Genomic DNA, 27,866 nt, shown 5'->3' on the forward strand with positions numbered 1-27,866 from the left:
AAATTAGTTTAAATACATGACTATAATCTCAAATCATTGTTCACCAAAATAAAATCTGACATATCATTTTTAAGCCAAGTTGTACAAAATTGATGGTTCCTCCGTGACCTGCTATGCCTGTCGAGCTTTGACATGGATGCCTTTTTTACTATTATTTATAGTATGAGTCTCAATTATTAAATCAAAATACAGTGCATAGACTATTGAAAATTATGTCAGTTATCGTATATAATATTATAATTAATCAAATAAACATTTCAGTGGTTTTATTTTTGACTAAAATTTTAAATAAAGCATAATTTGCCTTTGACAGCAACCGAAGACCATGATCCGAAGACCCATAGACAGTTCTTGCCTATCACCCAGAGCAAACAACCCACAAATCCTGAGCATCACTCACAAATTTAACACAGATGATTGAAAAAAAAATGTGCAGTGTTGTCAAGCATCGGGATGCTATTTCTTTATTATTGTGTCAAAATAAAGTGAGAAATGCTCACTTATGGGCCTGACCAATTTGTGTGTTTGGCATGTTCTAGAGATGGCTCAGGCCTTTTCGTTAACATAGTCAAGGGGACGGAATGAGGTAAATGGTAGGAAATATTCTGATCGGTTAATGCTCAGTTACGGCGAATCATCATGTGACCTCCGTAAAAGTTCAACAGTCAACATAATATTTATGCAACTTCCGCTTCCGTTGATCATCTTTGTTGACATAAGTTGTTTATGTCAGCAGTCATTATCTGAGATAATATCTCGTTATGTTTATTTTCTTTTTTAAAATTGGATTTTGAAGAGTAACTACAATGTCTAGACGATCTTTCACAGTTATACACAGATAGCATTTATACGTGGACCCTTGCTTGTGAACGAATCTTTTGGCCATGGTTCACACATATCAATCACCCGTCAGGGTGTACAAATATCCATTTGAATTGGTGATGGCTGTAAGTATTCATATATATATTATTAGGCTGTCATTATTCCCAGACATGTCTGCCAATAACGAAAATTGGTTATTCCCAGACAGGTGTCTGGGTGATTGGCAGACCCTGTCTGGGAATAACCATTTCCGTTATCTTTCCGTCATAATAAGAATTCACAATTCGACCAATTGTGTTGTAGAATAACCATTTCCGTTATTGAAATGAAAGACACATGTAACAAGTTGGCAGAAAGATTTTATGCAATTTGGCAAAATGCCAAACTAGGCGTGAAAAATACCAAATATTCTGAAAAAAATGGCAGTGGTTATTAGTATTCCAAAACAGTTAATATCAAGTGATATTGAACACAAGATGAAAGTAAATAGTGATCAAATGTCAAATACAGCTTCTTTTTTTTTTTAACGGGGTGGGGGGGGGGGGGGGGACACGGTAACTTTAGGCAGTGTAGTGAGCAGCAGCAGTGGGAGTCAAATTGTGACCCAACTTGCACATGACTTGAAATTGCCGTTCGCTTTTACTAAAAGTTTTAGTTTTAGGGGGGTTCAATTAAAGATGCATAACTTCGTTATAAAGAGGAATATCGCAGACATTTTGGTATCTTTATTTTCTTTACTAACCAGGCACCTAGCCTCAGGATCTACATACACGGTAACCTTGAATCTCGCCTTTAATGGGTTAAATTGTATTGTTTGATTTTTTAAAAATAACATACATGCACACACACACACACACACACACTTACAGAGCGGGGTCCATCCATTGCTTGTATTGAACGGCAAACCAGTTACGTGGGCTAACGTGTACGTAGATCCTGAGGCTAGTTGCCCGGTTACCGTGTACAGTGTAGACACTGCCTTTTTTTTAAGCAAATGGATCAATGAAATTTCTTTTGTCACTATGAACTGAAAACGTCAAATTGGCAATTCGCCTTTTTTTTTCGACTAGCAAGAAAATTGTTAATCATCAAATCTGTTCATAGTCCACCAATCATGAAAATTTTCACTACCTTTCTACCTGTTAACTTTATTGATCATCTTTTGTTTCTATAATTTGTTCATTCTGACGACAATTTTGGGATTATTGATGATGGCCGGGAATTTGTTTATTTCGCGGATGAATTCCTAGGCCAAGATGTTGTTCACCCCAAAGCCCAAAACCGACAACACCTGTTTTTTTCCTGTCTTCTTCATACAACACAATACAATTTATTATCACACGTCCACAAAACTAGATCCAATAACATATTCTAATCATAAATGAAAATAACTATCAAAACAAGGAATAAAGATGGTGGAAAAATGTCTAGCTCATATATGAATTTTAAGATACATCGGTACCGGTGTGGGTAGACAGCTCAGTGGGTTAGACCACCTTTCATTTTGCTCCTTTTAGCTGCACAGATTCGAATCCGATCACTCCCCCTTTTTTTTATCTTTTTTTTTTTTTGAGTCTATTCTTTTCTCCTTTTTTGTTCCGTTTCTGAGCATGAATTTCTTTAAAATGTTTTTTTTTTTTTTTTAAATTATTGTTTTGTTTTTTTTCCTCTATCTGACCATTTGGTCGCTCTCTTAATATTTCTATTTGTTTGCTATTTAATTATTTATTCTTTTTAGAATATACTTTTTGAGATTGGAGTCGGGACGAATATGACAATTTGCTAGAAAGGAACTAAAAGAGAGAGAAAGAAAAATATTTTTCTTAAAAAAGAGGTGGGGGGGGGGGGGGGGGGGAGGGGACATTTATCATTTGCAACGCTCTGTAAAAAGAATTTTCCACCATCTTTGCGTCCTTGTTTTGATAGTTGTTATCATCTCTGATTCGGTTAATATGTTGTTGGATCTAGTTTTGTGGAAATGTGATATTATATTGTATGAGGTAGACAGGAAAATAGTAGGTCGGTTTTGGGGTGAACAACACTTAGTTCACCTAGGCTTAGGGATTCATCCGCGAAACAAACAAATTCCCAGCCATCATCAATATCCCCAAAATTAGGTGAGAATGAACAAATTATAGAAACAAAAGAAGATAAATAAAGTTAACAGGTAGGTAGGTTGTGAAATTTTTAATGGTTGGTGGACTTTGAACCGATTTGCTGATTAACAAGTTTACAAGTTTCTTGCTGGTTGAAAAAAAAAAGGCAGAATTGACAGTTTTTTTGTTTTCAGTTCAAAGTGTCACAAACTTACATTTCATTGATCCATTTGCTTTTTTAAAAAAGCTTGATTTGGCATTTGAGTACCATTTACTTTCATCTTGTGTTAAATATTACTTGATATTAACTGATTTGGGACACAAATTACCACTGGCATTTTTTCAGATTATTTGGTATTTTTCACTCTGAGTTTGGCATTTTGCATAAAATAATTCTGCCAATGTGATCAACGAAATGACCAGGCTTTTGGTTATTGCCAGACACCAAAAATTAAAAGTCCAGGTTTTTTATTATTGCCAGACAGGTGTCTTCCTAGTCTCTACCTAAAGAGAACTGTTTTATTTTTTTTTTTCAGGCATATGAGAAAAGGTTCCCAAGTTGTAAAATGATCCCAGCCTTTTTAGGATGTGACATCCTCAGTGAAATGAAATCAGATGATGAATCAGAGCACATAGTGGAAAGAAGATGTCGGTTACATGTAGATGCCCCATATCTACTTCGCAAGGTTGGTATATCTCTCTCAACAACAGAAGACCGTATTATTATTTCTTAAGATCAATTATGAACCTGTGATGGCGTGTGATGGTACAGTCAAGGCACACTTGGCTGAATTGTGAAAGCCTAAATACATGGACATGATAAAAACTAAATATTGGTGTCTGAATATTATTTTGAACCTACACTATAACAGCGATGAAAATTACCCAACTTCAACTCAAAATCTTCAAAGGAACCCACAATACATTTTTATAAAACTTATATCAAAACAAAGATCGTTTTTTAATATTTATTTTGAATGTGGTTTCATGTTTGTGGTTGTTTATTTTGTTTCATGAAAAGTTGAGTAAAGACAGTGAAAATCCAGTGACGAAAATCTATGGATTTCGAGGGTGGTCGTCTTCAAAATCTGACATCTTGATGACGATTGACTGTTTTGAGCGATAAATAGTCTTGTTTTAAAGTGCTTAAGCCAACCCTTCAAAGATATAGTCCGCTTGAAAACTTGACACCTGAAAGCACCTAAAAAACCAAGTCATATTTCTTTTTTTCTTTTTTGTAATATTGGTCTCAAATAGATCTCAAGTAAAGAATTGAACCAAACCTTGAAAAAAATCGAACTTTCTTCCTTATAAAATGGCAATATATAATTAATTACGAACCAACGGCAGTTAGCTATGAGCTCTTGAAAGAGGGTGTTTCTTGTTTTTTTTAATCGCCTCTCTCTCTCTCTCTCTCTCTCTCTCTCTCTCTCTCTCTCTCTCTCTCTCTCTCTCTCTCTCTCTCTCTCTCTCTCTCTCTCTCTCTCTCTCTCTCTCTCTCTCTCTCTCTCTCTCTCTCTCTCAATACATGTGTGAGCATTGTCGAGCTGTGGTCACATTTGCCAATGGATTATGTAGTCGCCAGAAGCATTCTTTTTTAGACTTTTTACTGATAGATATTATTACCTGATTGTCAGTTTTCCTTCAGGTGTGTTAAGGGGGGGGGGGGAGCGACATTTGACCCAGTTTGCTAAAATTAGATTTTGGTGGGATGTTGTCATGTGACCATTTGTCTGCATAAAAAATTGCATGAGAACTTCATCTTCAGTTTTTTTTCGACTCAAAATAACGTATTTTGTGACCCATAGTATGGTTAATTCCTGCCAATTTTTAGTTTCAGTGGACTGATTTCATGAAAGAATATCAAATAATCTTTATAACTAAGTAAAGGCAAAAACATATCAATGAAAAATAATAACTCTCCTCTATCGTCAATAACCAATCACTTTGTTCTTAATTATGTCATGTGGTCACAATCCAATCAGAGAGCGAGAGGAGAGTTTTCCCCTAAACTCGTTTACTTTGACTTTTAAATGCGTTTTTCTCAAAACTGCAATTTTCGTCACTAAAAACCTATCTCCTCCCTCAGTTTTCAACCAATCTTCTTCAAACTTTCTACAAATGAGTGTCATACAAATATGCAGGTCCTCTAGGAGCCGGATTTTTGAAAAAAGAATATTTTTATGAGTAATTTGAAATTATGTAACTTTTTTCAAGGGGAATAATCGAGTAATAACTTTGAACTTAATTTTTAAAGTTTCTAATTAAAAAATTAAAAATCGGGCTTCTAGAGCCTCTTTATTTTCCTTTTTTCTACCTGTGACCAAAATATTATTGCAATCGGTTGATAAACAAAAAAGCCTTTGACTTTTTAAGAGGTGTTGTTTATTTTCCAATATGGCGTCGTTTCCATAGCAATGGGCAACTTTTTTCGAAAAGAATGATATCAATCATCCTTCCCAAACAGGTACATTATGACTGTGCATAGAAGTTTAGGATATTTCATCAAATTAAAAAAATGACCCTTTAGTGTGGCCCCCCCCCCCCCCCCCCCCTTAACTAATATTTTAATTTCATATGGATTATGTTCCTACGAAGCTATATACAGTGATGCCAAAACTCCGGTTTCACCGGAAAAAACTCGGGTCTGGAGGAAAAAAATTCTGGGTTACGGGCAACAGCCGTTTAATTCCGGTGAGGTCAATTTGTTCCAAGGATCCCCCCCCCCCCCCTTTCCAACCACCACATTATCATCACTGTCACTACTACAACCACCATCACCACATCACTACCACAACTACTACAACCACCACCACTACATCATCATCACTACCACTACTACAACAACCACCACTACATCATCATCAATACCACTACTACTACAACTACTACCACCATATCATCATCACTACCACTACTACTACTACAACCACCACCACCACCACATCATCGTCACTACCACTAATACTACTACAACCACCACCAACACCACATCATCCTCACTACCACCAGTACTACAATCACCACCATTCGGTTTTGGAGCTTTACTTCATTTGAAATAAGGAAACTTTGGGATTGTATTTGGCATTGTGTTTATATTATATCATAATATAATTCTAATTCGTTATCTATTTAGAACTATGTAATATGTAAACACAATGCCAAATACCATCCCAATTCCCTTTTCTTGCGTGCGGAAATTACTCTTTCAGCATTGAAATTCCTGCGAGTGGTGTCTGAAATTCCTGTGAGCCAAATTTAAAGTTGGCATCTCTGTATATAGGAGCACAAACAAAAAATTTATGACTTTTTGAAATTCTCAAATTTACCAATTTCCTGTCCTTTCACGATTTTTTTTGTTTTGCTCTCAGTCATCATTTTTCTTTTAATATAACTCAAACACTAGTCATTTCATAGGTCTGAAAAAAATTAAGCGCAATGTTCAATTTTTTTTAGCTATTTACTAATTTTTATTTCTATAGCTTTGTAATATTTTTTTGTTCACGACTTCAAAAAGGCAAATTTTACAGTTATAGTATAATCACATTTTGGACCATTTTCCGCAGTTTGAGGATTCATATCTTTTTTCTTTATTATCTGATTTTGCCGATCTTGGTGTCATTTTAATACCACAGAAATCTATGCAGAGAATTTAATTGTTTGCAGATTGCTTTTTATTTTAAAATTGGGTTTTGAGAACCTATTGACAGAACGATTTATCATTTTAAATTCAATAGAACTCGTTGAAAAAAAGAGTTGGTACTAGAGCACATTTATCATCCAAAGACAAACAACTAAATTTTTATCAGTTTTAACAATTGTCACATGAAGATCAATTGAAAAGACTAAAACTACCATCACTTAAGTACAGAACATAAAGAGGCGATCTTGTACACTTATTTTAAATGCAGACGCATAACTTTGATTATGAAAATTTTTTAATTAGTTTTCTTTGGTCACACTCACACGAGGAGATAACTATGAGATATTTATCACCAGATGTTCTATGAATATTTGACAGAACTCATTTATCCAACATGCTTTCAGGACATGGAATTCACTTGATTTTAATATAAAAATTGCTGAAACAATAAATGCTTTAAAAAATTCAGTTGATAGAGAACTCCATGCCTTGAAGTACATATACCGTATATGCACGATGAATGAGATTTGTTTTTCAGAAATATTAATATGCTCTGTGGTGAAAGATTATTTATTGACATTTTGTTTGTATATACGATTTTGTGTATTTATAAAGTTCATGCATCAATTTGATCTTTTCTTTTGTTTGTTTTTAACTATTTTTTATATAGATTTGCAAAAACAACAGGGTATTTAAAGGTCTTTTGACCTATGTAACTCTTAATGATTATGATATGATAATTATGACTTCAAAGAATCATTTTATCCTGCTGAGGACAAAGTGGTAATATATAACAGTGATTATAGTGATCACTAATCATTTTCCATGAAAACTATATGTAAAATTTCCATTAGGCCAGTCTGCCCATGGCCGTAAGTTTAAATAAATATTAACTCAAATGCAGCATGCTATCTCAAGCCCAATTGACTTACCTCCTGTATTTACGATTTTTCTGTGTCATTCTGTACACATTCACCAATTCCCATTTAGGATTTAACATTGCACGATCTGACATTTTCACCAAGATTTTGTTGTTGTTGTAACTTAGTTTGGAAAAAAATAAAAAAATAAATTAGATCTGAAATCAAGGTTTGATTTGTAATACTTGTACTCTACTTATTTCCCAGCTGGTTGGTGTAGAGCATGTGATTTTCATTCAAAAGAACCATCTTAATAGAAGGAAGAGAGTGCTGGACATATCAGCCCACAATGAAAGCTTCTCATCCAGAATCAACGTCAATGAATATTGTCATTACTCTGTAAGTCCTGTGAGAATTGTTATTGACTTTGATTCACAGCATAAACATTCAAAGAAATGGAAGAAAGTAAAATTTTAAATAGGAAAATGATTTTTTAAGACAGCTAATCAAACCTTTTGGGAGTCTCAATAGCTCAGTTGGTAGAGCACTTGCTTCACGAGCACAGGGACTGAGATTGATCCCGGATGCAGTCGAGATTTTTTTCTACCTCACTCAGCATTGATTGGGTAGCTTGTTTTGTTAGATCTGGTGGAAAGTTCTTTGCGATAGACTAGCGTCCTATCCCATTTCGTGCTAAAGAAACCAGGATAAACTCCAGCTCCATGGGCCTGGTGGCTCTGAAGGACTACTTTTAAAAAAATAATCAAATCCTTAAATTAATGTTAAAAAGCAGCGAACAAAAATTAATATATCAACTTGAAATAGAACAAAATACCAAGTTGTTTTATTCATTTTTGTTCATTTCTTTCCGTCCACAGTTTCTCGCAGTTTACTATCTCTTTGACTTTAGTTAATATTAATGACATTACTTAGATAATTATTTTGATTGGTTAACCAAGCAGTACTTCTAATAGGGCAATAGTATTGTGAATTCATAACCCATCAGCATTCAGTAGGATTCTCTATTTACCCATATTGTGTATTAGACCTAATCACTAGAATACTGTCACCATTATTCTTATAGTCATGCCATGTTATCACTTCTCTACTTATCCTATTTCATTTATTATATTTTTGCTATTGTGCCCATATCCCCTTTTTTCTTTGCAATTACGTTTCCTGTTTTTTTATCAGGTCACATAAAATAACAGTACTATGGTATTAATGAATGCGTTTCCGTCAAATTTGGCAAATTATAGTTCCAACAGCTTCCAAAAAAAAATTTGATGAAAACAAAATACAAAGAAAGACAAATTAATGTTCAAACTCGTCTTTAGTCAATAACAAAATGACCATCAAACTGTAATACAGTGAAGCTGAAGTTACATGGCTGTTTTTGTCATTTTATGAAAGTGGCTAGATCTGATATCAGGTTAGAGGAAAATTACACCTTGGAAAAGGTGATAAATCTCATTAGAAACCTTCTTATTGCTTTCCAGGTCCATCCTGATAATCCAAACTGGACATGTTTTGAACAAGAGGCCAGTTTGGACATCAAACACTTTTTTGGTTTTGAAAATACAGTGGAGAAAATTGCCATGAAACAGTATTCAGCCAATATTAAGAAGGTGAGTAGATGATTTTGACATAATACAAGCCCTCCCCTTTGTGCTGCTTTGTGTTCTTGCAGTATTACACTCACGTTCGGACCAATAGGTTCTTTTGATTTTGTTGAAAAAATGTATAATAGTGCCTTATGTGCGTTATGCATCATCCTAAATGTTAAGTGTTGCTATTGGCTTGGGACCCCTTGTAAAGAGTTCTGAGCATAATTAGTGGATATTGTTCTTTATAAAAGCTCAAGTTTTTTGTTTGTTGCTTTTTTGTGCCTGTTTTTTTTTTAATCTTCCAATTTGAGTGTGAGTGTGATCCCATTTTAACCCTTGATTTGTTACCCTTGGTAACTTATTCTTCTTTGAATATTATTTAAAATCAAATCACATTTGAATTATTTTTCCCCAGGGCAAAGAGGTGATAGAACATTACATTAATGAACTCTTGGATGAGGGAGTGACATACATCCCTCCCTGGGTAGGGCAATCCTCTCTTGAAGAAGATCCAGAAAAAGAGGACGAGGAAAGCCCCAGTCAGGACAGTGGTCTGCGCAGTCGTTCAGAGAGTGTTAGTAGTCAGAGGAGTTTGATTCTGGGTGCTACTGCTGCTTCCATCAGGAAACGGTCTTTGACCCCACAGGAAGGTGAATATTTTGATGACTCATTTTCTGAGGTCTCTTTTAACAAATGCAATGATGTTGAGGGGTGATTAATGATCAGATGTGCGACAATGATTCTAAAACTCCTGCTCCTGCATGGTGTCCTTGGATCAGACACTTAATACACATCACTTGACTCACCTGTGATTAGTACCTGTCATATGCAAGTGACAGATATTTAATAGAGCTAGTTCAATAAGGATTTCCAACAGCATGAAATGGATATTTTTTCCATATGGCCCTCTTGGAGGAATAAATAAAGCAAAGTGCAACGCATTGAGCACAGTGAAAATACAATATATTTAATTGTGCAGATATGTTAAAATTTGTTTGTTTATTTATCGTTTATTTATTTGCAATTAAATCATGTGATAGTAGATCAAGTGCTTCTCTGTGTTGGGGATTGCTCTTTGAGCAAAGCAATGTCCTTGGTCAATGGCATGATGCAGCAGAGTGACCACTTATGTCTGCATCTCCTTTACTTTTATCAGACCAGCTATCCATTTGCAATGGAGGGGACCATATTGGTAGGAGAAAACTGTATATAATATGGGAAGTTGATACTGATTAATTTGTAATAGTTAAAAGAGGAGGAGCATGAAAAAAAGCAGCAAAACAGCAAGTTGTTTTATTGTTTTTTTTGTTTATCATTGATTCATTATTTCTTCATTTCCCTTGTGCAGATTCCCCAACCTGTAAACATGAAGACGACAAGATAGACGCTGATTACATTGCCCGTTTCCTTGGACATCTAACCATGGTGGAGGAGAGTCAACTGGTACAATTGAGAAGATGGCTTCAAAAATCCAATAAAGGAAAGGTAATCACCTCAAATCCTAAACTGGACCATTTTCAAATGTTCAGGGTCTGGATCTGGTGTTTTTATTTGCAAAAGGCAATCCTGTTCATCTGTACAAATGTGACTCACTTCCTTAATCTGGTTGTCCAGGTGGAACAGATTCAGAATATTTAATGTTAAATGTCGATTAGCAGGCCTGTAAATTTGCCAACAATGCTGGCATTTCCGGCAATTTCGCTCCACGGAAAATAATTTTTTTTAAATTAAAATTTTTTGTTTTGTTTCACAGCCTATTGAATTGTTAAAATTCTAAGAAAATATTCTGGGAAATGGGGATCTTTGCTCATGTTATATTGAAAAAGCTTTGGCTTCAGGGGGAAGTTGTCCCCATGCGTCTTGCGGATTTTCAGGCAATTTATTCAGGGGGCAGATGCAGGCCTGAGATTAGGAAATTTGAGTCAATTCCATATACCTTAACTGAAAAGAACAAATGTAGTCATGTTGTTTCAACCACTAAAAACTGAAAACTCTTAATTCTGATCAATTCAACCTCAACCCCAGTTTTTATCATCTGGTTCATCCAGACACCATACCAAATTATGGTGGTGGTCACTCCTTTTGACAGCTGTCATTTGTTTAGAATCTCTCCAACCTGTGACTCAATAGATAAGAACAATAATGAAAAAAAAATCAATAGATAAAATGATTATTTTCCAGTGTTTTGAGATTTTTCTACATTTTCAGATATTTTTTAATGGGTCTCTTCCAGTTCTTTAAGAGCTTTTTCAAAGTTTGAGCAACTTGGCCCGGCTAGTTTTCTACATTTTTTTGTTTGTTTTGTTCAATATCTTATTTTTATATTTTACTCAATTTTAATGGCAGATTCCAAAAGATGCTCATATCCTCCGATTCTTGAGGGCCAGAGAATTTAATGTGGAGAAAGCCAGAGAGATGCTTGTTCATTCTTTGGCATGGAGAAAGCTACACAACATTGACAGAATCCTGGACAGCTACAAACCACCGGATATCCTGGAGAAGTATTATCCTGGAGGATGGCATTATTGTGACAAAGGTATTTTTTAAAAATGGTATCACATACATATACACTTTTTATCAATCTTAACTTTTAAAGGATTATTCATCTGGCCATTACAATGTAACTTTCTGTTTTCATTTAGAGAGCAAATTCAGTTCAAATATGGTCAATAATAGTGCCCTTGGGAAATATGAACAAATGAAGGCTGGTCTAAAGTGAAGATTCCACAGGTTTTGATCTAAGAATAAAATGTTGAAATTCCTTTAGACTCATGGGAAAATTGTCAAGGGTCTATTTAGAAAGATTTCAGAGGTAACCCAAGCATCAGCTGCAGGATAAAGGAGCACAGCAAGAAATAGGTATTAAGTTTCTTCCTCTATGAGAGAAAAAAAAGAGGTGCTTAAATTGGGCCCTGAACAATCTTGCTGTACTTCATTTTGGGAATGTAGGGGGTAATAGTAATAAAGGGTGCGACAATAAAGCAAAACAGAAAAAAGTATGACAATGTTTCAATACGAAATAGATATCAGAAACATTCGAAATTTTTAAAACAACAAGAGCAAAACTTTAAGTTTTAACTTGCCAAGTTTGATTAAAAATCTTTATTGGTTAAAAAACTATGCCGGTTAAACCAAAGTTGTTTAGAAATGACAATATCAAAAGTTTCCAAACTTGCGCCTTGATTTTAGCTTTCACTAGAAACCCATATAGGCTAATGATAATAATCAGACATTTCACTGGAAAGACTTTACCGCGATAACAACATGTTTTACTTTAAAAAATGATGGTATCTGCTGAAGAAAGTTGGCAGGGAAGGGCAAGATTACATTTCATTGACACGTCAACCACAATAGTGAACTGGCAAAATTATGTAACATTGTTAGAAGAACTTATTCCAGACTTTGTATCACTTTATCCCGATCACCCCTTTTCAAAAAAATAAAACGTGGCAATTCCCCACACTAGAAACATTACCCTGCCTTACTTATAAGAAAAAATGACATTCAATTTATTTCAAAAGGTGAATGGTCTCCAATGATTACCGACTTGAATCCAATGGACTAAAGCTTTTTTGTTTATGATGTCCGACATAATTTGTAAGAGTTACACAACGATTTACACAGAAGCAGATTTAAAAGGGTCAATTCGAATGCATGGGTTTGAATCAGTATTCAAGTAATTAGAAAATCATTTGGATAATGGAAAAAAATGTTACGTACAGTCATAAACCAAAATGGGGGTCGATGGATCATCGAAATTTGAGAATTACGTCAAAATCTTTGATGTGCCAAATATGTGATGTGTCTATCAAAACAATTGTCACTCAAATTATAATTTTTCAATATATTTTCTTGCAAATTTGTGTTCATAATTTTCAATAAATGAGTATGATTGTGGTGATATTTCAGACTTGCATCTGTTATGGTCCGGCATTTACAAGCTTCTAAACTTTTCCGGGGGGTTTTCTTGCGCCCGATATATTAAATTTTACACAATGTGAAAGTTGTAAACTCTTTTTGTTTATTTATTGGAAATTGTTCCATTTACTCCTGCTATTATTATCTACCAACATATCATGACCAGAAAAAATATTTTATGAAAGGGATAGAATTGTTGGTTTGTATCAACAATTAATTAATTGTCTCATTTTGGTATTTGAGAATTCACCTTTTTTTTTCATGTTGTAATGGGTCATGTAATTCTATCCACAGAGGGTCGTCCATTGTATATCCTTAAGCTAGGACAGATGGATGTCAAAGGCTTGCTGAGATCTGTCGGAGAGGACGCTGTTCTTAGACATGTGAGCCATGACTTTTATAGACTGAAATAACATATAACAACAATATTATAGCATCAAAACAGAATAAAATGTGTAGTACAGGACATTTCCAACTCAAACCCTTATTCAGCTGATAATAAAAATTATTTTAAACAGTAGTGCTCATATAGTTTGTTTTTTTTGTTGTTTTTTTTTCTTTGTTATAGCTGAATAAGGTTTTGAGCCAGAACCTTATTTGTTTCCTATTTGACAGTTTAAAAAAATATTTTTTCATTTTTGCTCACTGCTTTTATTGTCCTCAGCTTCATATATATTTCTTTTATCATATTTTAAAGATATTTTTAAGATTTTGTTTTTCTTGTGAGATGTTATTTTTTCTCATAAATCATCTCTCTGAATGAGTGCTTAAAAAAGAACTTGCCCAATTTCTTTTTTCCTGGTGGGGATCAAATTTTTACATCGGAGTGAGATTTGGATTGCTTAAGTCTAAGCACATGCGAAGAGCTTGCAATGATCAGATCAAATTGTCTTACGTTTTGTCTCCCATCACCTATTTTCTAAACACCATTAAACCTAAAAGCGATATTTATGTAAGTCAAGCATGTGTGATAATGATTCCTACAAGTGAGTCCTTGAATATTTATCCATCTTCAATAGATTTAGGAAATTTACATGAGCCTTTTAAAAAATTACATAGAAGGTACTAAATGTTTGTTGAATTTCCTATTCATTTCCTATCAGGGTTGGGAAAGCATTTTGCAATCACAATTTGTTCATTTAAAAATTTTTTTATAAAGGTCTTAGCTGTGAATGAGGAGGGATTGAAGCGAGCTAAGGAAGCCACTCTGAAACGAGGCTACCCTGTCAGTGCTTGCACCTGCATTGTTGACCTAGAAGGACTGAGCATGAGGCACTTGTGGAGACCTGGAATTCGGGCCCTGCTACGGATCATCGAAGTTGTGGAGGCTAACTATCCAGAAACCATGGGCCGTCTGCTCATTGTGAGGGCCCCTCGTGTATTCCCTGTACTGTGGACTCTGATCAGTCCCTTCATTGATGAGAACACACGCAAAAAGTTTATGATTTATGGAGGAAAGGATTACTTGGGGCCGGGTGGTTTGGTAGAGTTTATGGATAAGCAGTATATACCAGACTTCTTGGGTGGCGATTGCTATGTGAGTATTGATTGCTTTTAACAATTTCTCTCTTATTTTTGACATTTTCTTATTATTTTTCTCCCCCCCTTCTTCACCTTATACTCCTCTTTTTTTTCCCATTCTTTTTCTTCTGTATACCTGCTTTTGTTGCAGATGTATTACATCAATCCTTTTTCCTCATTATCCACACTTCTTCCCCTCTCCCTCCTTTTCATCTTCCTCCTCCTATCTTTTGAGACAAATTGTTATGATAATCACAATGCATTCATCACATCTTTACAGTTCTATTTACACTGTCACTGTGGTCGACAACTTCTTAGTGAGATAATTTTACTGCATTCTATAAATACTGTGGTTTCAACCTAATTGCCTGCTGAATGGGAAATTGGATCAACCAATATTCAGCCTGAGTGGGCACTCAGGCAAAATGCTTCATGGTACATTGAAAATCATAGAATCCCTCATCTTAGCCAGATATTTGTATTCATTATAGTTTCACTGAGTATGTGCTTTATTTGCTTTATGAAGGTAATCTGACAGATTGCATTAATTATTTTTACTTTATATTTTAAAGAATATTTTATTTATATCTTTATTTTCTTTCCTTTTAAGCCATATCTAAGTGGCTTAAAAAACTTTGTTACTTGATTCACAGAATTTTTGTCATTTAGAAATGAACATAACATGCCATGTAATATGGAGATAGTTGAGTTCTTGTTTACACATCATTTATTGAATCGTTTATTGAAATTTTCAAAATTTCTCATTTTGCATGCAATGTCTAAAACTCACCATCAATACACCAACTCATGAATAAAAAAGCTTGTGATGATTCTAATCTGTCAGAGGAGTAAAATAAGATTGGTGATCAGACAAACAATTTCTCAATTTTTACTTCTCTCTTAAGACATTTTAGGTCCTTGATTGACCAGTTCGTTGAATGAGATGTATAGAAATGAATTAAACTTTGACATAGTGCCCAACAGTGGTGAAAAAAGATCATACAGGTGAAATGAAACAAAACACTGCTGGAAATGTTTTGGTTTTATTAGAAAAGCAGGCCCTTATGTAGGCATTTATTTAGGCAGCAGGCACTCTCAGGGAAACCCATTGTACTACAAACACATTTCATCAATTCCTTATAATGGATCATAAAGTCAATTAATGATATAACGTGTATAACTTACCAAAACCCTTTCATGAATTTTTCTATCCCAGTGCGATGTTCCAGAAGGAGCTATAGTTCCCAAATCTCTATACCAGCAAGAGCTAGTTGACAAGTCACCAGAGGAACAGCCGTTTGTCAACACAAGCAGTTTGTATCACACAGCTGTGGTGGTTAAAGAATTCCCACATGAGGTGAGTGGTTGGGATCAAGTAACTCACTGGCTTCCCACATCATTGCCGTCAAGATACCTTATTTTCTTTAGTCTCTTTTTTGTTTCCTTTATCATCCATTGCCTTCAAAGATTGAGCTGAGGAAATGAGATCCTAAAATGTTTTTTTTTTTAAATAAACAACATTAAGCTTTTGTGGTGTTGGCAAAAGTTTCAGGCTTTTTGTTTTTAATTTTGGATAATGTTTTACGTCCCTGAATATTGAAAAAAATTTTTTTCTTTGCTTTGTTTATTTTGTTTATAATTATAAATCTAATTTTTTTCACCGTGAACAGTAATAGGGATGCACTTCCGCTTTCAACATTTTGTATAACATATACAAACAGGATTTCACTTGACACCTTTTTCAATATAACTGAATCTCAAGTTGCATCACTGTTACTCTCTCCTTGTGAAAAAAAAAGAAAGAAATGATGTTGATAAAAAATATAAGCCTGCCTGTAAAGGGTTAATCTTTTCTCCTATTTGTTCCAGGTGCTGATGGAGGCACCTGATGCTGGGACTGTCTTGACCTGGGATTTTGATGTGTTGAAGGGCGACATGACCTTCACTGTGTTTCGTAGTCGTCAGTCCATACCTCACCAGCCTCATCACCAACACCACATAGGGGGTGCTAACAGTGTTGGCTCAGAGCAGTTCATTGACAAGTCCATGGTGGTTGGCAGAGATGTTAGCATTGTGGAGCCCCCTAACATCTGTCGTGATGGAGACAGTGTGCAGGTAATGAACATGCCATCTACATCATCCTCATCAACCATGTAGCTCTTGTATTGTGATCATCATCGTTAATGTCATCTAACTGTTCTCTGGGCTTTACATTGTTTCATTTATTTCCCAGGCAGATGATTTGGTACCAAATTTAAATTTCATGTAGTACAGTATCCGATACCCATTTTGGGCTTGGACTTAAAATAAAATCCATTATTGCCCTCAGCTGAGTACTCATTCACAGCTAAGTTTTGTGGGGTTAATGTAGAAAACGACCTATCCAAGGACACAGTGCAGTACCAGAGTTTATGCACTTTCACTCATCCAGTCTCTGACCACGCTCAACCATATCTGGATTTTGACAAATGGAGAGAATCCATACCAGATTTGACATTGTTGCCATAACTTGTCAGATACTGCTCCATGCATCATTAGGGGCCTTAGTTAAACACAAAACAACAATTAATCGTCTTTTTGGGTTTTTTTAAGGGTTCCCACGTGACCTCTCAGCCTGGTAGTTACATCTTACAATGGAAATACTTTGACTCCAGCAAAGCTGCATTTGATTTCCCCCTCACCTCCCACAAATCTAAAGTCATGTATCACACAGAGGTCCTTGCCTCGGTGGCTTTCAAGTAAGTAAAACTCTCCGTGCATACTCTTTTTTTTTAATTGATAACTTTGATTGTATTCTTATATCATATCTACATTCCCATTTACAAGATGGATTAAGGAAACTTTGCAATGTAAAGGAACCTTATCCCCTCATTCTAAAGAAAGTTTTGAGGTTTCACAGAAGTGGAGGTTAGCTCATTAAAAAAATGCTTTTATTTCTTGTTTTTTCCTCTCTACTTTGTAATATGCTGCATCAAACACCCTTTATTATTTTTATCCAGTTCAGATGCCTCATCATCTACCCAAAAAATTTCATAACCTCCTTAGCACATCAGCAAATTGGATTCATGAAATGATATAAAAGTTAAAATCTGATGTATTGTTTAATTGCCAATCAAATAGTTGATTATGGCTTTTATTTTACAATCTATCAATCCACAAAAGATACCGGATTTGGTATAAAGTAATGAATATATTTATTCCCCCTCCCACCACCTTCTTCGTTTATTAGTGGCTTATTAGAATCTCGTTTCTTTACCATGCAGACTTTTCCATGTGAACTGCTCTTCCATTTATAATACACATTGCATTATGTATGATCTATGTAAGTGATACATGTTTTTACAGTTGTGAGTTTTGAATTTCAAAATAACTGTATTATTGTGGTCAATTATCAGCATTAATTATTCATGTTTGCTATGATACATAATGTTTTTACAGGTCTTAAGTTTTCAATTTCAAAGTAATTGTGTATAATTGTGGTTATTAGCATTTGGGGCTATGTGGTATAACACTTGTCTTTGGACCAAAAGGTCCAGGGTTCGAGTCCTGCTCTGAGTGGCACATAGTTGAGTCCTTTGAAAATGTTCTTTACTCACATTCTTTCACCATACTCAGGTGTAAAATGAATGCCTGACCTTTAACAGCATTGTCTCTGTCGGAATAAAACTTCTTATATCGCCTAACAGACATCACATCTTCTCCTACTTGTTTATTGTTACTGTTGACTGAGGACCCCTTTGTAAAGTGTTGTTAAGTGCATATTGCTCTATATGAATGCTCAAGCTTGTTTTTTGTTTTTGTTTTAAAAATACGTACTTGTTTGTTACATGCATGTTAGACAAATTTCTATTGCGTTTTTTCTAAGCCAGTCACAGATATCTTGCTTTTTCTTGGTGCTAAATAAAACTATATCTTCTAACCATCCCTTCGCATTCTTTTCATTTGTGCTGAAATGACCTACAAGTGCAGCAATGTGAAACTTTTAAAACCAAACAATTTGTTATTATAACCATTATAAAATATGACATCAAAATGGTTCTAATACTGTCTCTCTCAGAGTAGAAATTGAGGGGGGAAAAATATTTAATGATATTCTCAATTATTGCAGGGGTTCAGTGTCCAGCCTTCAGTCATCGCAGAGTGGATTCTCATCCTTGTCAACAGGCACTGCAAGTAACCAGTCAATAGCTGGGTCCTCATGCCCATCGAGGTGATTTATATGCTTCTTCTTTGACTGTGTCTTGACTCACACCATTTAATCCAGCTGTAATGATCAGTGCCTGTCATTCACACAATTTTCAAAATCAAAGTAGAGGAGGATTGCCACACGATTGTTTTATTAATTCTGCCTCTGACTTGAAGTTTAATTAAAATTCTAAGTGAAAGATTTCTTTTAGGTTAGAAAAAGAATTGAAAACAATTGAAAAACATTAAAATTCACCACTATCATCATCATCATCAACATCGTCATCATCTTTATTGTCGTCAACATTATCATCACCAAGATGCTCATTATTTATCCACTAACACACTGTATTGCTTTGCATGACTGTATGCTATTCAAAACATATGGCAAGAAATTTATAAGTATCTAATTCATCTCTCATAACATTTCCCCTTGTGAAATTCTCTCACATTTCACCTTGCTAATGTTTGATATTTTAAATCACATACTCATTGACTGTGATACTCACTGCTCTGTCGTCCACCTTTTAATCTCTTTGACCAAAATATACCCCTTAAACGGATAGAATAAAGTGCCCTCCAAATTCTCAAAAACTCATAAATCTGAGACATACTTGAAGTCTCATGTTTAAGGCTTTTGACAAGTTTACAGGTCATGTTAATCTATCAATTTTTGAAGAACGGATTTTCAAACCAAACTGAGGTAAAATTGTTTTGTCAGTGTATGGCAGTACTGATGGAATAATTGAGATATCTAAAGAGAGACATTTTGTAAGCTGTCATGAGAGGTTTTGTTTATTCTTTTGCTTTTTTTACTCCTTTTTCTTTTTTACCTAACAGAATAGATATACAGTAAATTTTAAAATCATTATTTGATTAGTCAGATAAAACCGAGAGTAAGAAAATCAGGCCATCAGATAAAATAGAAGATCAAAATAGGAAAAATGCCTGCAATAATAATTTATATGTATTTACGCATAAAACAGTATACTTAATAAATCAAACATTTAATTTTATGGGGGTAAAGCAATAAATATCTTCGTTTGATTATGATGATAAGTGCAAATTTGCATGCGCTTCATTCTTATTTTAATTGTGTTTGGAAGCTGTATCTGTGCCTTGCTACATTCACCTTCTCCACAAATTTTAACATTTTTCTCATGATCATGATAAGTTGATAATTCAGAAAATTCATTGCAGTGATTAAATTATAAATGTGCACAATTAAATAAATGTTTTCCTGTTTCAAAAGGCTCATTGAGCTTCCTGCTGTTTCCTCTTTTTTTTATTCTCTTCCAGTAAGGTGTATGAAATTGGTTCTCAATATGTAATTGTTAGTGCTGCCACAAGCAAAGGAACGTATTGGTCTTGTGTTTAATTAAAGGTTTTATCTTTAACCCATCTGACTCTGAATGGTTTAGTAAGATTGGACTTGAAACATTTTTGCAAAAGCTTAGCATTCTATCCAAAGGGTAACAAGCAATGATAACTGCCCATTAAATACCCACAGAAATGGGAATAAACTCTTGTTCAAAGACTTTGAAAGACCTTTTTTCTTTTTCAAAAATGAAGTATCATCTGTATAAGACGCGTTAGCATAGCCAGTGAATGGATGGGGGGAGGGAGTATTTGATAATAATTTATATAATATTTTTGTCTTGGATGTAATGAACATCTCTTCTTATTAGTCATCTTTTGTTTTTATTTGTAGTTCTTGAGGGATATTTAAATGCTTTTGTTTTATCATAAGAGGGAAAGATTCATCTTTTAAAAGTTAGTGCTGAAAAAGGACACCAGAAATATGAAAAAAGGACATCTGTTACACGAAAAAGGACATCAGAAACATGAAAAAGGACATCAGAAAGAAGAAAAATGACGTCAGAAATATGAAAAAGGGCATGAGAAATATTCAAAATCGATGTGTAAGCTATATTTTTGAAAAAATGATTATAAGTAGCACTTAGTATATCTCAGTATTTGATAGAGCAATTGTCATTTGAATGTTCTGCTTTCAAGACAACCCTTTTGGTCAAGATGTACTTCAGAGCCAGATGGGTAAAAAAAAACAGCTTGACTGTACATGAAAACAATATTGGTCCCTTTTCTTGTTAGGCGAGTGCTTTACTTACTGAATTGGACACCCTAGTTTTAATTAAATGGATTTTTAAAAAAGTTTTTGAAGAATTTAAGCAAATATAAGACAATCACAAAATCACAGGGGAAAGAAGATGATGATATTTGGAAACCGATAGGAAAAATGAAAATATATTGATTAAAAATTAACATTCATTATAAATGTTTTTATGGAAGTAGCCAAAAGTATCCTCCTCAGTGGACAGAAAAAAACAAACAAAAAAAAACAAAACAACAAAACATATCTCCATTATACTGAAATGTGGATATATACTAATTTTATAAAAGCTTATAAGCTCATAAAGTGTTGGAAGTGCAGAAGCAATTTTTTTTTACATATTATTCTTTGTTTTTCCGAAGATGCATGTCCTTATGTTATTTCTTAAATGTTCTCTTTTCTATTTCTCTCTGAAGTTGTGATTTTTAAATTTCCACATATATATTTTATCCATCAAATGATTTTTATCTTCAGTACGAACATCAGGCATGAAGTTGTCAGGTGATTATTTTTAATGTTGACAAAATATGAATGATCACAGGCCTTTTAATTTCCCACTCGATGTTTCTGTATTTGTATCTATATATAGATGTGAAATGCACATACCATTTTTCTCCAGTTGTCATGCTCAGTGTTTAGGATTTAGGATTGGGGCTATAACAATTCAGTTAAAAGTTAGATTTGGGTCATAAATCAGTGAAAACAAATAAATTTAAGGATAATTTCTTCAGAACCATAAAGCACACCAAGCCAGAGCTTGTTTTAGTTACTTTAAGAGTTACACAGGCAAAACAATTGTTTGCAACCCTTCATATTTCAAAGTACTTTCCACTAGGTCTGATAGATCCAGCCACCCAATTACTGCTGGATGGACAAAAGTATCAGAAAATAATCTGAACTTAAAACGGGACAGATGGTGGTCACTGTTATTTAAGGAGGCGATGGCTCTACCTCTGAGCTATCAGGGTATTTCTTTAAAAGATAGTAGTAAATAAATTTTAATTAATCATTTAATGATGTTAGTGGCTGTTAATTTACTTTATAAAGAAATTGAGATGCAAACAAGGTTGACATGCTAACTAACATTGGTTGATGACATTTCTGATTCAATAGAACACTATCTTAAATTATAAATAATAGTTCCAAAAAAAAAATATAAAGGTTAAAAAAAAATTGTTTGTAAGTAATAAGTTTAAATCTTTCCATTTCCGTAATGTTCTTCATTTATTTGAGGGGGGGGGGGGGGCGGGTTTAAGTAATGGAGGAGCCGGGGATATGGTAAGAACCCTATAAGCAATGACAATTGGAGACAACAATATGTATAACATTATTTACTTGTGGTGTTAGAATCTTGGCTAGATTTGATCTAACCTGTGCCTCTCTGCAGTTGCCTTCTCATAAATTTTTATGCTGAAATTAGTGATAAATATCTATTGAACATATTGCAGCATTAGTAAATTATTAAACATTTATCAAGAAGCGTTCTAGGTCCTATACTTACTACGTAGAATGATCCCAAAAAATGAGAGAGAGAGAGAGAGAGTGCACGCTCAAAGATTCCTTCAGTATTAAGATGGCTTTTTTTTAAAAAGTCTACAGAAGATACAATTTTAAAATAAGATTTATGGGGAAGATTGCAAGGAGGCAACAGAAGCACAGTACATGTTTTCATTGGTGTTTGAAGTGTCTTCTGTTTATTTGGTTTTTGTTTATTTGTTACATGAATATATAACCATATATATATATATATATTATATATATATATATATATATATATATATATATATATATATATATATATATCTCAATGTATCGTACCCCTCTTGTGTTTTTATTATGGTCACTGTTTGTGTGTATGTGTGTTTTTTGTTTTTTTTAATTGCCTTCAATGCATTATGGAAATGAAATGACCACCATCGTATGGTTTTACACTGGTATAAACAAACAATCTCTGAGATTAAGCATTTCTACCATAAATAATATTTTCCTCTGATAATAATGAGCAAGTCTACTATAATTCTCTGGTAATTGATTTATATTGTATTAAGCACCTCTCTCTCTCTCTCTCTCTCTCTCTCTCTTTCTCTCTCTCTCTCTCTGTGTCTCTGTCTCTGTCTCTGTCTCTCTCTCTCTCTCTCTCTCTCTCTCTCTCTCTCTCTCTCTCTCTCTCTCTCTCTCTCTCTCTCTCTCTCTCTCTCTCTCTCTCTCTTTCTCTCTCTCTCTCCATTAATTCAAACATTCCATATTCAGCCTTTGGCATTCACATAAATGCAAACCATTTCTGATTTGCTATAATGATTGTGGTTTTATTTTTATTTGTTGTTATATATATATATATATATATATATATATATATATATAATATATATATATATATATATATATATATATATATATATATATATATATATATATATATATATATATATATATATTATATATATTATGTATATGTATATATTTGATTGTCTTAATCTATTGTTTACATGTAGATTTACATATATATTTATTTTGAATGGGTCTTGTTCCCTTTTTTAAGCTTAAAAAATATATACTTGAATTTGGGCAATAAGCTGTGTTAAATGGTTATGGATAGATTATACAATAATAAGTTGCTTATATAGTGCTCAACTTCCACATAAGTGCTCAACAGAAGTTACCAATATTAATTGTCACTCAAACATTTATTTATTGACAATTTTTAGAATACGTAAAGAAACAAGCACACATTCACACATGCTCACAAACTCATTCACAGTTGCATTTATACTCACACACGAACATACACACACCAGTATTCTTCACTAACATTAATAACTTATTATAACTAAAGACATTTGATTAACTACAATAACATTTGAATAAAGTTTAGATATACAATTGAAATTGACAATTTGATCAGATCAAAATTGGAATAAAACAAACTTTAAGTTAAATTTAGATTTAATGCATCTTCTGTATGCGAAACTCTTCATATGCTCTGGAAAAAAGTTCTGTCTTAAGGCGTTTTTTGAAAGACTGACTGTCCCTAATTATTTTTTCATCTTGGGGAGCGCATTCCACAAGACAGGGCCACTTACAGAATAAAACTTATTACTAAGGGATAATCTAGTTCTTGGGACAATTAAAAGAGAGTCTTCAACCGACCTTAGTGGCCGTGTTGCATTAAAATTTTTACATGAATTCATGAGGTACACTGGAACTTGATTATTTAAACATTTATGGACAATACTACATTTTAAAGACAGTCCTTTCACATATTAAGATGACTTCTAACTGGTTAAAAGATTTCAATCCTGGGTCTTTTAAAGAATCTTTTGATAAATGAAGAAACAGTTTTCAAGGCTAAATTGATTAGCGGGTTTTTTGTAATTGTACGCATTATCGTTTTATCATTTTTTGTTGGGTATTTTGTTTGTTTGTTTTTTTTTTTTTTTTTATATACCTCTTTACCTCTGATGTGAATGCAGAATGGTCTTTGAATAAATTTTCCTTTAAAATTTTTAACTACATCTACATTTTGTATTTGTTGTCATTTTGTTACCTGCTGAGATTGCTGTTGTTTTTGTTGCATTAGAAGGTGCTTTTGAATGTTGACAAATGAAATGCCTCTTGTTTTTGCATATAATTTTTTAACCTCATTCTTCTAGTCATCCGATAAACAACAATAGTATAGAAGGAATTACAAGTAAATTATCTGACCTCCTTTTATTTGTTATCGAGCTATTGGTGAAAAATCCATTATTGTTTTTTATCTATTTAGATTTTTGTGTTTATCTGGAAAGAAGGGTTATTTGTCAACTGGCATGTTTTGCCATTATTGTCTTCAAGAAAGATTTAGAATAGCTTGCTAGACAAAACTACTTCATATTATAGATAAAAAGATGTGAGATGTAAAAATTTTGGTTAAATTTTTCAGTCATGGAAGATTTTTCCTTGTGGATTTAAAACAGATAAATTCAACTCAAAGAAAAAATGAATAGTACATTAATATCGCACAGAAAGGCACTCTGCAATAGTTATTTCGCCCGGTGGATAAGGTACATTTTAATAAAGGAGCCCACAAGTTGCCTTAACTCTTTCAAGTTCATATGCATGGAAAATCAAACAAATTTGTTCGATTTTCCATAGGGTGAACTCGAGAGAGTTAAAGGACCTTTGGCGATATTTTAGAAGAATGATAGTGCCAGTTTATGCTAGGAAAAGCTAACATTACATCTCTTATTCTGAGAAGACATTAACAAGGTATGTACTGTTGTCCTCCATCTAACAGTTATCTTTGAGGATAAACTATTACTCAATTATATCATTTATTTATGAATGATTTCTATTAAACACTCTTGGTTGAATCAGTAAAATTGCTAATAAAATCCATCATAGAAAAATGTAAATTCTAATAAAGGTATCACTGATAAGGTTGTCTTGGTAAAAGCAGTAGGACCTAATGTTAAATTTGAGTAAAACCTTACACAATATAAAAAGAGTTACTGCATCGCTTACTTTGTTGCTTTGTGTGCTTTATGGAAACATTTTACCGATGTCAGATGCCATTATAAAGCGTTAGTAAATTCATCATAACTACTTTAAACCTTTTTGTTTTGCATTTCATTATTGTAATATATTTTAAAGTGTTCATTCAAAAATGTTAACATTGGTCTGTAATTTTCATAGTGATTCAGAGCATAAAACATATTTTTGCTTTAAAATCAAACCATGGCATGGTAAGCGGGATTCTTACAATGAAACAATCTTTTCTTCCAATTTTTTGGGATGTGGTGATATCTTCACATGTGAATATGATAATGTTTATTTCATTTGACTGATTTACATGAATTTTTTTCTCTCACATTTGAAGATGAAATTGTTGTACTGATCTGATATGTGATATCGTGAGAACTGAAATGATGGTCCTTACTTACTCCATAACTCTGATGAGAGCTCAACCAGTTCAAATAAATTCATTTTACAATTTCTTAAAAGTGCGAATATTTATACATTCTATGCTCGTACAAATATTAATTGAGCACTGTCTAAATAATGATTTATTTCACTTGAGTGTAATAATAAATATATTGTAAATAAATAAACCCAATTGTGTAACAAATAGATTTTGTTTGTGTGGATGTAATGTAACCATACTTCTTGTTTTATAATTTGACTTAAATTGTCAACATTTCTTTTTGTTGTTGTTTGTGATATACAGTGATTATTTTTTTCTCTTCTCTATCACATTTTTGAAGGCATGCTTCAGTGCGCTATATGTTTGTGTTTAATGCTTTGCAGCGGTAATTAACACAACTCTTTACCTTTTGTACAACATTGTGATCTAGTGTTGTGACATTTAGCCTATGACTTGTGAGTCCCACTATGGGTGATGCAAACTACATATTCTTGGAAAAGGCTCTTTACTCACATTTTCTCACAATACTGAGATATAAACAAAATGAGTACCTGGCCAGCAATCGGTTATGACGGATGGACAATAATTATAATTATATTAGCACATTAGACGTGTCATGGCTCTTCATATGTGTTAAGTGTTACTAATTGTTTAGGATCTCTTTTAAAGCACTTTGAGCAGAGTAAGTTGATATTGTGATTTGTAAAAGCTCACTTTTCATTTTTATTTTGAGCTTTCCTGGCTAATGGACAACGACTCCCCAAAGTATATATTCCTCTTCGATCATCTGGGGGGGGGGGGGGGACGTGTTTTGCAAGACTTTTCAATGGGCTTAATACAGGTAGAATGCCTAGGCAAAGGTACACATTGGAGAGATAATTTTTTTTAAGCCACACAAAGCGAGACATAAACAAATACAGAGATCCTGATAGCTTTAGTTGACAGAACACTCGCCTCATAAGTAAACGGACTAGTGTAAGTCTGGAGTGCTATTGATGTTTTTTTCTGACCTCTCTGTCTTTCTGGGGGTCCCAATAGCTCAATAAACTCCCTTGTCCATCCAGTTGTGATTGGGTAGCTGAGGCTGTTAGATCTGGTGGAAAGCTCTTTGTAATAGACTAGCACCCTATCCAAAGGGTACCATGCAATTGCTATTGTCCATTTCACGCTATAGGAAGCAGGATGAACTCCAGCCCCATGGGCCTAATGGTTCTGAGGACTACTATATTTTAACAGTGATTGGGTTTCTCGGTATTTATTTAACTGGGTGAAAGTACTATTACTATGCCATAGATAAAGGGCTTTGAGCAATTGTTACTGTTCATTTAATGCAGCAGAAATAGGGATAAGTTGCAGAATGCAACTTGGGCCTTATGGCTGTAAAAGACCACTGTTCTACTGAGATGGACACACGTCTACATCACTGGCACCAAATATTACTAAATATTTCTTTTGTTCCATTTTTTCCCCCCAGATCTCTGGCTGTTCCACCAAGATGACGACAAAAAGAACAAACCAGGTGTTAATGTCAGACAGCAACGATTTGTCTTTTTATACCGAGTGCACCATGCCAGTCTTGATTCCTAACCCTTAAATCAAGTGATTTAAGATCACCATCACGATCTTGTAGTTCAATAACAAAAGACTTTTTTTTCTATTTGGCCAGAAAACTTTTACGTCATTTATCGATTTATGGATGGAAAAAAATCTAAGACTTTTAAAGAAGTGTTGGTTCTGAGGTTTTTGACGAGTTTCTGATCAACTTAATCTATTTTATATATGAAATGAGCATTTTCTGGTGGAAAGGAAAAAAGATTTCTTGTTATGCAACAAAACAATGATGACTAAGGCGATTTTATAATTTTTAAATATTTACTTTTATAAATAATCTTTTGTTTACTGAGATGAATCACAGGTGTTACCATCTAAGTTATACAAACTGAGATGAATCACAGGTGTTACCATCTAAGTTATACAAACTGAGATGAATCACAGATGTTACCATCTAAGTTATACAAAAGTTTTCACAACAAGTAGTACAAGTCAAATGTTTGTAGATTATGTCATTATAATTTACTTTTTATGATACTGTTTAATCCCTACTAACAGCATGAATTCTTTTAATCGCACCCCGAGCCATTGCTTCTTTCTTCTTTGTTGGGAAAGAATTAAGAATAGAAAAA

At 33.8% G+C, this 27,866-nt stretch overlaps 1 protein-coding gene across 2 annotated transcripts; it reads left to right on the forward strand.

Moving 5' to 3' along the window:
• The first annotated feature begins 673 nt into the window (after positions 1-673).
• LOC144972951 (SEC14-like protein 1) lies at positions 674-27,866 on the forward strand. Of its 2 annotated transcripts, XM_078914802.1 has the most exons (15): positions 697-947; positions 3,455-3,604; positions 7,689-7,820; positions 8,921-9,049; positions 9,444-9,678; positions 10,377-10,513; positions 11,375-11,564; positions 13,241-13,329; positions 14,106-14,483; positions 15,684-15,824; positions 16,337-16,582; positions 17,060-17,205; positions 18,576-18,677; positions 21,258-21,284; positions 27,158-27,866. In XM_078914802.1, the coding sequence occupies exons 1-15, from the start codon at positions 885-887 to the stop codon at positions 27,180-27,182; spliced, it is 2,190 nt and encodes a 729-aa protein (XP_078770928.1). In that variant the 5' UTR covers positions 697-884; the 3' UTR covers positions 27,183-27,866. The 2 variants fall into 2 exon arrangements, with proteins under 2 accessions (XP_078770930.1, XP_078770928.1); XM_078914804.1 differs by lacking the exon at positions 21,258-21,284 and having other exon boundaries at positions 674-947.

Source organism: Berghia stephanieae, chromosome 5 (genome assembly GCF_034508935.2).
Source record: "Berghia stephanieae isolate SIO BIC M18660-M18661 chromosome 5, UCSD_Bste_1.3, whole genome shotgun sequence".
NCBI classification, from domain to species: Eukaryota; Metazoa; Mollusca; class Gastropoda; order Nudibranchia; family Aeolidiidae; genus Berghia; species Berghia stephanieae.